At 35.9% G+C, this 12,890-nt stretch overlaps 1 protein-coding gene across 1 annotated transcript in view; it reads right to left on the reverse strand.

Moving 5' to 3' along the window:
- Positions 1–6,294: 6,294 nt before the first annotated feature.
- Positions 6,295–12,890, reverse strand: part of LOC140171473 (cytochrome P450 4V2-like) — a 33,220-nt gene continuing 26,624 nt past the window's right edge. Inside the window, exons 8-11 of the mRNA XM_072194743.1 lie at positions 11,796–11,898; positions 9,742–9,876; positions 7,621–7,800; positions 6,295–6,503 (exon numbers count right to left, since the gene is read on the reverse strand). Of these exons, the coding sequence (XP_072050844.1) occupies positions 6,343–6,503; positions 7,621–7,800; positions 9,742–9,876; positions 11,796–11,898 (579 nt within the window). The 3' untranslated portion in view covers positions 6,295–6,342. The remainder of the gene's footprint in view (positions 6,504–7,620; positions 7,801–9,741; positions 9,877–11,795; positions 11,899–12,890) is intronic.

The raw sequence follows: 12,890 nt of genomic DNA on the forward strand, positions 1-12,890 counted from the left end.
TGGTCCATAGTACTGGAAACCTCTGGGTACATAATGTTGATGTACAAAACATTTCTGGCAGATCAATTCTTGTTAAAAAAATATTGTCAAATTTGTATTTCGTTCTAATACACCAGAACGAAATAACAACACAATGGTCTATGGAGCAGTGCAATACACACATAATCATGCATAATTCGCTAATGCAAAATCAGAAACAACTGACATTTGCTGAAAAATGTCATAAAAAGAGGATGTTAGGATCACAAAATACTCCTTTAATGAATACTACATTAATAGTGCCTCAATTTTATATATTTTCGAAATATAATTTAATAATATATTTGGTCAATTCCAGCGTAAAGCGGACAAAATTCTCTCTATGTTAACTTTCCACTTTAAAATGTCATTAATAAAGGAAATCACGTTATTGATGGAGCATATCATGTCACGTCCAATGTGCTCTCTTTGTGCATATAGGCCTTTACTAGCAAGTCATACCAGGGGACAAGTTATGATAGCTTAAATGAATTGGCGTTACCCACTTAATTCAAAAATAAAGCACCATATATGTCATTGAATGTCCTTCAATCAAAATGAAATTATTACCGTTAGAAAGACGTTTGCATGATCTCTCATCATATGTAAAATGATTGAATTCCACCAAAGTTTGTGGACTCTAGAGTCCATTAAGTCAATTTGGCTAATAATTTTGTTACCAGCGTATCAAAAATAAAATGATCGTTCTGAAAAATGTTAAGTGAATATGCCATAAATGACTATATCATGAAACGAAGTTTCGTTCTATAATTCTGAGGTCCAAGTGATTATTTTATGCAAATACGTTTTACCCATAAAATTCCATAAAATCAAATTTGACGTTACCCACGTATCAACTGTTACCCACGAGTCCAGCAAATATAATTGCCATAACTTAAATTAACATTTAATAACTTTGGACACTGAATTTAGTTTGACAAGCGCTTAAAATTGTAAATCGTAAAAATCGTTCACCGCTTTAAAAAAGAATCTCTGACGGCTTAAACTTCTGTTACCCACGAATCCCGAATAGATGCTAACCTTGAAAAATAAGGAGATTGTTTATTTTAAGTTTAAATCAGCACATATTCAAGCCATGTGTATGCTATAATTTTGACAGTACTTGCAGTTTATACACCTAAGAAACGCAAACCCCAAACGGTACTATAGTACTTATAGCTTTACCCACGATTTCGGCGTTACCCACGAATCCAAGGATTTACTCAGTAAATTATATGTTTCTTATGCATCTTAACATTTTGAAAACATGCGAAATAGGTTCCAAAACAGTCCTGTTTAATAGCGTCCTCTTGAAGGTATACTGAAGCTGTATCGTGAAGTTTTGATTGATTATCCTAAATTACCATTTTGGGGTAAATGCAATTGGTTAGAGAAAGCGGGAATCATTGAAACACAATGGAGGAATAACGCATGGTGGTTTCCAACCTTCTGTAATATTTTCTATTTTGCCGCTTACCAATACATACCTTCAAATATGTGTTACCCACTTAACATTTTGGTTACCCACTTAATCCCTACTTAAATTATAGTTAACAATGTATTGATAGTGTTTTAGTTCATAGGAACTGTCAAACACGAGTTAATAGAATATTGCTGCATGAAAATATGGAATGATTTTACTAAAATAATAATATAAAACTGTTTGCTCTGTCTATTTGAATTTGGCAACTTCATTATTCTCAAAATGTTTATACCCAAAATGCCATAATGATCCATTCTAAATATTCCATGTAGTCTGTATTGTGATTAAAATTAATTTTAGTGCCATTGTAGCCTGAATTATTGACATACGGAAAAGTATTTTTTATTTTTATTTAAAAAATTAATAGGAATTGCTATTTTCCAGACGCTGTTACCCACGAATCCATCCGAGATCCTCATCCTGCGTAGAGATACAAAATCTAACTTTATATTTATATGAAGCATTTATTCTAATCTTTCGAAATAATACAGTAATGTTAAATGACAGCCACTTTGGAAAGAGTTAGAAGAATTGACACAATCTTAACTGTACACCTGGTTCTTTCTTAAAATTTGTAATAACCAAAATATTTCTTTGTAGATATATGTTATAAAATTCTATTTTACGTTCAAAGTCTTCACCGATTTCTAGTGTATATGAGTCACACATAAAATATTGAAAGATATTAAAGAAAGTGAAATTTTATGGCGTACAACAGGTGAAAAATGCTTGAATTCGTGGGTAACATGCATATGCGCATTTAACACTTTATTTGGTCTAGCAAGAAAAGTTATTTTTCAATCCGATGGCACTTCTACCTGATGATTCACTAGACATGATCGTCTCATTTGATAAGTCTAGAATTGAAAAGGAAAACATTTTCAAAATGGCCCCCAGAGAGAATTTTGGCCGGCTTTGGCTGGAATTGACCATTTACATAATTAATATGCATCCTATGTTCTTTTATACATTTGTACACATTTCAAAAATGATTAAAAGCAAATATAAAAAGCATCAGACATCGAATTGCATTCTGAACACGAAGAATGTCCTTCTGAAGTTCTGATATCAAATAATTTTGATTTTTTGAAATTCGCAATGTAATACACATTTTATGGCAAATCATTAAAAATTGATATTTTTGATCTGCTCTGGCAGGGCTTCCTCATTAAGGGTATGGTGATTTTGTCATTACTAGCATATCAGGTGAGGCAGCAGGATATCGATGCCCACCAGGAAATTGTTAATCTTTTATCCCCCCTTCCCCGTACAACTGACTCTGATCCCACTGGATTTGGAACACAATTTTACCCCAAACTATTCAAAATATTATGTATAGGATAATGGCCGCGGATTAGAACGTTCGTGAATAAGAATGGCGTCGCGCTATTGTTTTATCGCTCCATTATTTTCAACGAATGTGTTATAGAAATAGGTGGCTCATTTACAAATTGATCAATTGCTGATTGATACCGTAATTGCTGATTGATACCGTAATAATAACAACTAGGTATTTCGCGGTTCTCGGCTGTCATAATTATTGGCTTTTGCAGATCTCAAACCTGGGCATCCTTGGCCAAAGTTACACCCACCGACCAAGTTTGAGCTCCAATGAATCTTTGTTTTTTGACCTATGACCTCTCAACCGTAGGTAGCTTCAATGAAATCTTTGTTTTTGACCTATGACCTCTCAACCGTGGGTCTGACAAAAGGTCACAATGGAACTTTGTAATTGTTAGTCCAATTTCCACATACCCACCAAGTTGGAGGGGCAATTTGAAATTTTGACCTTTCTTGACCTATGACCTCTTAACCGTAGGTCTGACGAAAAGGTCACCGTGGAAACTTTTGTTTGTTAGTCCAAGGTTCACCCACCTACCAAGTTTGAGATCCATAGGGACAATTGAAAATTTTGACATTTCTTGTCCTATGACCTCTTAACCGTAGGTCTGACGAAAGATCACTGTGGAAACTTTTGTTTGTTAGTCCAAGGTCCAACCACCCACCAAGTTTGAGCTCAATGGGAGCAATTTGAAATTGTTACCTTTCTTGACCTATGACCTCTTAACCGTAGGGTATGACGAAAAGGTCACTGTGGAAACTTTTGCTTGTTAGTCCCAGGTCCACCCACCCACCAAGTTTGAGCTCCATAGGAGCAATTTGAAATTGTTACCTTTCTTGACCTATGACCTCTTAACCATAGGTATGATGAAAAGGTCACCGTGGAAACTTTTGTTTGTTAGTCAAAGGTCCACCCACCCACCAAGTTTGAGCGCCGTAGGGGCAATTTGAATTTGTTACCTTTCTTGACCTATGACCTCTTAACCGTAGGGTAACCATAGGTATGATGAAAAGGTCACCGTGGAAACTTTTGTTTGTTAGTCAAAGGTCCACCCACCCACCAAGTTTGAGCTCAATGGGGGCAATTTGAAATTTGTTACCTTTCTTGACCTATGACCTCTTAACCGTAGGTCTGACCAAAAGGTCACCGTGGAAACTTTTGTGTGTTAGTCCAAGGTCCACCCACCCACCAAGTTTGAGCTCCATAGGGGCAATTTGAATTTGTTACCTTTCTTGACCTATGACCTCTTAACCGTAGGTCTGACAAAAAGGTCACCGTGGAAACTTTTGTTTGTTAGTCCAAGGTCCACCCACCCACCAAGTTTGAGCTCCATAGGGCAATTTGAAATTAGACTTCAATTGAACTTGACCCCGTCCTTGACCTTTGACCTTAAAAAATATAAACTCGTTCTTCCTCATACCAAGCTGCACCCACCCACCAAGTTTGAGCCCCGTATGACTCCACGGTGGCCTCACATTAGCAGTCACAGACAGACAAACAGACAGAGAGACAGAGAGACAGAGAGACAGAGAATAGCGTATTATTATATAGATGATTGTGCAGGTGCGATTGAAAAATACATTGACTTAGCTTTATGTAAAATTTCTATAGAATTACCCATCACGATCCAGGTGTTTAGTTCAAATCATCCGTAACCACCTTCTTGAATTATAAAGATTTAAAACTTGATTAAGAATATATTATCCAGTTTTGCCAAATGAAACATAACTTAATATCCTATAATCCTTTAGGTTAAAGTCCTAACTGGCAATGAAAGTCAAATTTTATTATTTGGTCAATTTTTGGAAATAAAGGCCAAAAACATGCGTTTTTAGGGTGTTTTTCGACCTTTTTCGTATTCTGTTCAAGTCCCAAAGACTTGAACAAAGACTAATTTCATGCATTCTAATATTTGGAAAACACATTTTCCAATCCTTTTAACATCCAATTAGCAAAAATGACATGTGATATTAAAATTATGAGCTAACTTAGCCTATACTCAAGATTTTGAATGCTTAGACTTGTGCCAAGTATTACAATTTTGTCACTACAATTGTAAGAAAACATGCAAAATTGCATGTTTTGGGACCATTTTACCTCAAATTGAACAAATATTGAAATTGGACTTTTATTGCCAGTTAGGACTAGCTAAAGGATTAGGATTTAGCTATGTTTCATTTGGAAAAACATGACAATATTTTTATTATTCAAAAAAATTAGTTCTGTATTTTTCTGGAATAGGGAGTAAGCCACTGAAAACGTATTATAAAAATATAAAGAAGAAAAAATGTTATAAAATCAGTAACATGTTTAACTTCCCTTTTTTTACCTAAATTGAGCGTGGAAAGAAAGGTCCAAATAATTAAAAGTATATGGGTCTAATAAATGAAGCCTAAAATAAGTATTTTCCAAAGTGAGGGTAAAAACATATCTTGCATAATACAAATTTATGTTTAAGGGCTCGGATAGCGACATTTTCACGTATTTTTGTGGGACCTGAGAGCACATCAGACACATCGAATTGCAATTTGAATATGAGGAATGTCCTTAATTTTGATTTTGTTTTTAAATTAGCGATATAATACACATTTTATGGCAAATTATTGAAAATTTATAGTTTTGAAATTTAAAAGTCCTCAAAGTAATTGTATAAATCTAACGATATGCACTTAAAGAGTGTGAAGTTTGGGTGAACAGCATACGTCCATCATATGAAAATTTTGACCTTCATTATTGAAGATAATAGCTCAAAACACTAAACAAAATGTAGGTCTTTCAATATGAAAGTTCAAAATTTTCAATTGATGGTCGGCTTTTCATCCCAGCTACATACAGTTTAATTACATGTCATTAGATTTATAAAGTTTACTTCGAGGACTAATAATTTGCTATAAAATGTGTATTACTAGTATTGCAAATTTCACAAAATCAAAATTATTTGATATCAGAAGGACATTCCTTATACAGCATGCAATTCGATATGTCTGATGTGCTTTTAGTCCCATAACAATACTATGCAAATGTTGCTATCCGCTTCCTTAATTTATTGTAAATGAAAATCATTGTCTTGTTGTTTTTCGTATCATTGTTTTGCATGAATGAAGTGATGATAACAATACTGCACTTTTCGCAAATACTTGCTTTTCGAAAGTGCAATTGTTATTAACACTACATTCGTAAATGCCAGTACTCTTTCCCTGAAAAGTATTTGGTCTCAGAAAAAAGAGAAAGGCATTTACGAATGGCGTGTTATTGTAATCATCGCTCCATTCGTGGAAAATAATGGAGCGGTAAAACAAAAGCGCGACGTCATAGGTGTGTATTAAATCAAGAAGAATAATTGCAGTTTCTAATTTTCAAAAAAATTGAACATTGAAACTCAAAAAATCAATTGTGGACTATAAGCCCTAAATATCTTTGGTCTTGATATGACAACAATAAATGTTGGCAGATCAATTTCACACGGATATCCTTCTCTTGCCTGTGTATATGATAACAATTAATGTCGGCGGGTCAATTTCACATGGATGCCTTTCTCTGGCCTGAGTATCAGCTCAGCAAGTACATTAACTTGGTCTCGTGAGTCAACAGATTCTACTTGAAATCTGCGCAAGATGGTAGCCACCACAACCTTCTCTTCAAGAAGTGCAAACTTCTGACCTGAAATTTAATTTTAAAAAATATGTTAGGAGTAGATAAGCGTAAGTTCCATTAATCCCTTTGCATTGTGGGTTCCATGTTGTCTGCCCTGTTTGAAACTCACACCTGCCTTTGAATTACTGGGATTTTTTCAATAATGAAAACTAAAAAGTGCTTTTGCTGTAAAAAAATGTGTGCTATTTTTTACTCGGAATAAAATCATAATTTGCTTCACATACAACACCTTCAGGAGAGTACCTGCTTTCTTTATTGGGTAAATTAACATATAGAAGGCCGCATTTAATCCTGCATTTTACTGATAATGAAACTTGGAAAATTAATGAATAATGAAACATTTCCCATGTTTGTTTTCTGAAAATATGTGATGGGAAACTCAGAATCAGGTGCAAAGGGCCTTAGGCAACAATAAAACGTACACCTGTTCTACATTTTCGGAATTTGTAAAGTCTTGTTTTGGCAGAAGCGGATTGATTATGACTGACATTTATTGAAAAAGATTTTTTTAACACAAGTCTCCACATATATAAATGACAGACAGTGAAACATTTTTCACTGACCATCCACTGAACCTGGGACCTTCGGATCACCGGACTGATGCTCTACCAACTGAGCTAATGAGTCAGATGGAGAAGAGCAGTGATGTTGTTATTATATAATAGGCCTTCAGTTCAATCATCTTCTCATCCAAGAAGCTTTAAATATGTTGCACACATTTTTCAGATTATGTGCCTACAAATTATACAAACAATGGCTAGTTTAAATGACTTTTGTTTTAAAAATGTACAGTAATTATAATGTGCTACACAGAGGCACAGTGCCTAGACGTTGATCCACAAGCCTCAGCACACTTAACTTTGCTGCTTCAAGAGTGCACATGGGTTACAACGAGACAATTAGCAGTAAGTTCCTTATCCAGGGGAATTTCAAGCTAACTCAATTTTTTTCCACGATAGCGTACTAGGCACCGCCAGGGTTTGAACCCGCAACCACTTGCACCATTGTCGAACGCCTTATTGACTGAGCTAACTTGACACCTGACTTCTAACACCTGGTTTTTCGCCATGTGCCTTTAAGACACAAACATAACTCTCAAACACACAACATAAATATTACTTACCGATACAATTTCTTGCTCCAGCTGAAAATGGCACATAAGAATATGGATGCCTCTTGGTTGTATTAGAGGCAAGGAACCGATCAGGGTCAAATTTCTCTGGATCTGGGAAATATTCTGGATCTCTATGAAGCATGTAGATGAGCAGCACAGCTTCTGTGCCTTTAGGTACATCATACCCATCTGAAAAGAAAATAGTTTTAACCCCATGAGAACTACCTACAAATGAATATTGTATCCAATTTTGAACCAATCAAGGATGGTATTAATAAGATCATCTGCAAATGCAGGTTTGACCAGAAATAGTGTAAAGCCTAGTCATTGGCAATTGAAATGAGCGTTTCAAGTTATCAACCAATCAGAAATGCTGTTAGATGACTAGTAGTGGCCAGGGGGTTAATCGCGCTGATTTAGTTGTGGGTAAATAATAGCTACCTGAAAGCCGACTGTAATAAAGTACACATCTGCTCTTTGGTCAGAGCTACCAGGCTAGCTCAAGACAGAAGGAAGTGGCAGGACATCATGAAGCAGATGGCACTACTCAACCCCAAGTTGGAGTGAACACCATAGGTCAAGGTAGGTCAAGGTAGGTCAAATAATAGGAAAATATGAATTATGTAATAGCAACATTGTGTTGTGTTGCTTGTTTGTTTTTATTCATCAAGATCACTAGAATACCAAAACAAATGATAGAGACAGAAAAATTATTACAAAGCACATTAATCAGGGATGTAAGTAATCCTGAAGAAAAAATACGGAAAAAGGCGCGTAAATTCGGGCTAAAAAGCCCCAAAATGGGCTGAAAATAAAAGAAATTGCGTAAATCTGGACTACAAAAAAACCTGAATTCTGTAAAAATACAGAAAACTTACATCCCTGATTAATTAATGTAAAAATCAATTAAATCCAGCCACAAAGCCATTTGGGATCAGGACACACAGACAAAAAATGACAAGCTGGGATATGAACGTTTGGACAGTATTTATTTTGGGACATTAGAGCACATCAGAAATATCGAATTGCATTCTGAATACAAAGAATGTCATTCTGATACCAAATAATTTTGATTTTTTGAAATTTGCAATTTAATACACATTTTATGGCAAATCATTAAAAATTGATATTTTTGATACTGATGATTTATACTGAAAGTGTATGTAGGAGGGATAAAAAGCCGACGATCAATTGAAAATTATGACCTTTCGTACTGAAGATATGGATTTTTTTCCCAAAACACCAAAAAAAATTAGGTCTTTTTGGGGAAAAAATCCATATCTTCAATATGAAAGATCAAAATTTTCAATTGACCGTCGGCTTTTCCTCCCTGCTACATACACTTTAAGAATATATCATTAGATTTATATAATTTACTTGAGGACTGTTATACATCAAAAATTTGAAAAATATCAAATTCTTATAATTTGTCATAAAATTTGTATTATATTGTGATTTTCAAAAAATGAAAATTATTTGATATCAGAAAGACATGCTTCAGATTCAGAATGCAATTCGATAGGTCTGAGGTGCTCTCATGTCCCACAAAAATACTGTCAAAGCAATAAACGCTCATTTTAGATCCCTTAAGCTCACAGAAAAGTCAAGCTTATTTCCGATGGGGTCCCAAGAAAAGATGACATAGACAAACAAAAAGAAACAAAAAAGTTTACACAGTGAAATTTGACATCTCTTGACTGAGAGAGTTGCTAGCCAGATGTTTTTTGACAATCTGTTTAAATGCAAACTTGGTAGGCAAATCCCTTGATGTTTGATGGGAGTGCATTCCAGTCCAAAATGGCATTGTAGTAGAATGTGCTTGAAGCAATTATACCTTTTACCCAAGGAACAACGAAATTAGATCACTTTATCTGGTTCCATAAGAGTGAGCATTTGATGTGCTAGTGAAATACTGACTAAGATAAAGTGCTTCTTGACAATGGTAGATGTTAAAGACATGATTAAGCCTCAGCTATTTAACCCTGTCACAAAATTTCAACAGGTCCACAAAATAAGTATAAACTGTTCTTGAAAAGTTATAGAATTTATTCCATTCGGCTTGTGAAATGAAACATGAAACATTCCATCTTGCATCAAGTGATTATATACAATTAATATTTGTATACTTACGAATTTTGCAGTCTTCCTCAAGTTTGCGTGCAATGAATGGCACTGAAGGATATATTCTGAGGGCTTCTTTCAACACACAGCCAAGGTATGTTAATTGGTTCAGCTTCTCCATACTACATGGTTCATTCCGGTACTCTAAATGGGTTGATAGACAAATAATTAATAAATCGAAACGTTTTTTACACAATTCAAAAATTATAAAGAATATTTAGAGGTGGCACATTTTGTTTGACATAACTGATACAATTTACATAGCACATCGTTGTGTTCAGTCACAATGGTTCATAATGTAAGAAAAGATGCAGTTTTTAAAGTTGTGCAGGCTTTCAGTTGCTTCATCGGGTCATTCAACTATCACACACGTAGTAGACCTGACCTACTGCGTGTTTCTACTGGGGAACGGTTGGCGGTAATGTGGTTTAGTTTAGAGTGTTACCGGTTAATGTGCTCAGTGGAAACAGATTGGTTCAGAGTGATGCGTTGTGGACACCCGGCAACCGTGATCCACCTCATGAGGTAGACCATGCGGTGTGACACCCGGTATTTCTGTCAGTGGAAGCACAACGGTTAACGGTTGCTGGGTGTTGAACTTCATTTATGTACATTTTATGTATCACATCGTGACCTTAAAAGCAACTTGAGGGTCAGGAAAATATTTTCAGTACTTCCGGTACACACCACAACTCTTTATTTTAAGCATCAGTAGAAAGGTGCTGGCTGTTGCCTGAATCGGATTGTGGGTTACCAGGTAATACCGGGTACAAATACAGAGTGCTCAGTGTAAACACGCAGCTATTCATGTGTCACATTCAGCGTGCTTTGTGACAGTTGTATGGACCAGTGTTCGATTTACCTGGATTAGCGTAGCAAAATGCTACTCACAATTTTGTAATTGCTACTCAAATCTGAAAGTGAGTAGCATTTTTTGCTACACAAAAAAATATACGAAAATCGATCACTGGCCACTGACCTGAATTCGAACTGAAAATGGAACATTCAGCCCAAGTGTTTTTTGAATAGTTGGTATATGGTTACAGTGTTTGATTTACCTGGATTAGCATTTGCAAAATGCCCGGGGGGGCCACTCAAATATGACAGTGTACGACATGCGTGACCAAATTTTTTTTCAAACACCCCTAAGCGAGTTCTACCCTACCAGCAAATTTAGCCCCTTAATAAGGTAATTTAGTGTAGAATTTACCCCCTAATCAGTTTTTGGCTGGTGAAAATGCAACAAATGTACCCTTTTTGGACTCATAATTTACCAAAAATTTGAAAAGGTACCCTAAACAAGTTGTCCAGTTTCAGAAAACTACCCTTATTCTTGAAAATCACTGTTTTTTAGACCCTAAGCGCGTCACGCGCGTAACTTGCCTTGCCTAAAAAAACACCCCCTTTTACTTGTTTTTTTGGTCACGCATGCGTACAGACCAATTATGTGAGTGATCCCCCCGGGGCAAAATGCTACTCACAATTTTGGAATTGATACTCAAATCTGAAAGTGAGTAGCATTTTTTGCTACACAAAAAAATATACGAAAATCGATCACTGGTATGGACCAAAGTGCAACTTTAAAATCTGCATCTTTTATTACAAAATGAGTGTCTGTGACTGATTGGAATGATGTATGACATTGTGAATTGGAAATAGGCTATCAACAAAATAGGCTATCAATAACTTTCATAATTCTTATAATTTAGTAAAACTTTTGAAATATTTTAAAAAAGTCTTGGAGGGTATCCAACTTGGAAACCCTTAAATATGCTAGCCAACTCCAGAGCTTCCCATACTTTGATTATTATAAAAATTAAACAATTGCATTTCCTTTTATATATTACATATTTGGGGGGGTAGGGGAGCAGAGTGCCCCCCTCTCCCCACAAAAATTATCCCCAAACAGCCCTTTTTGGGAGCTTAAAGACTTCACATGTACAGTCTCTCTAAAAAAATGTTTATATCCCACCGATAATACCGGGTCAAAATGATGCAGCCGCCATTTTTTTTGTCTTTCCCCTGAACAAGAAAATTGGCTACACCACTGCTTATTTACTTACCAAACACTTGATCAAGTTCCTCCAGAACACGTTGTTGGATTTCGGGATGTAGGCCTAGAAGATATAAGGCCCAACTAGATGCTGCTGCTGTTGTGTCATGCCCCTGAATTAAATCAAACCATAATTACAATGAAGAAGAATTAGGAGTATGCAGGTTTTCTCAAACTATAATTTAAATGAATACAGCTGCCAACAGCTGTACGATCGATCGCGTAGTTCAAAACACAACGCAAATGCAGTAACGCACAAACTTGGATACAATAATGAATATATTAACCAATCATGAGCGAGTTGGCATGGCTGGATTCACTTCCGTGTAACGCACATGCAGACGTTCATCACGCAGTGTACGCGGTCAATCGTCACGCTGTTGGCAGCTGTGTTCATTCAAATGAAATTTCTACTATAGTTCGAGGGTTGAGAACCAGAAAGCCTCAACTCACAATCACCTGCTCCCACAAAATGAGCATAAAGTCGACAGGGCACTATATAGAAGATATTAATCATGAAAAATTCAATAGAAAACAAAAGACATTGTGGAGGATATATTTTTGAGACCAAAGCAAGGAGCCAACTTTAAGTCTTTATGCTCATTTTGTGAGAGCTGGTCATGGTGAGTTACAGCTTTCTAGTTCTGAAACTTCAAGTTGATTGAGTTCTAGTTTCATAGCTAATCATGACATACACATACCCCTAATTGCCATAGACATCAGTAGTCCAGTATGAACTGTCAGTTTTAATTTGTGTAGCATCAGGGTGGGAAGGTTCCTAACCAGAGGCCAATATCCCTGTGTGTATCAATGAGATAGAACCAAAGAGTACCGACTCTGTTATGTTTGTGTGTAACTCATGGAGGGCAAATAGTGTATCTCTGGACTATTTCGCTATATACACCTGGCAAACTTTAATTCAAATTGCATTGTTGTTTCCGTCCTGTATGTAATGTCTTGTGCCAAAAAATGGGCTAATAAGCACTGTATACACAAACTTTTGCAATGCTCAAGCTTAAAGATGCAAAGATTCATTCAATTTCAGGTTCTTGCCGATAATTGCCAGAGGTACATTATTTGGCCTCCATGAGCGACAAACCAATAT

Source organism: Amphiura filiformis, chromosome 15 (genome assembly GCF_039555335.1).
Source record: "Amphiura filiformis chromosome 15, Afil_fr2py, whole genome shotgun sequence".
Taxonomy (NCBI): Eukaryota; Metazoa; Echinodermata; class Ophiuroidea; order Amphilepidida; family Amphiuridae; genus Amphiura; species Amphiura filiformis.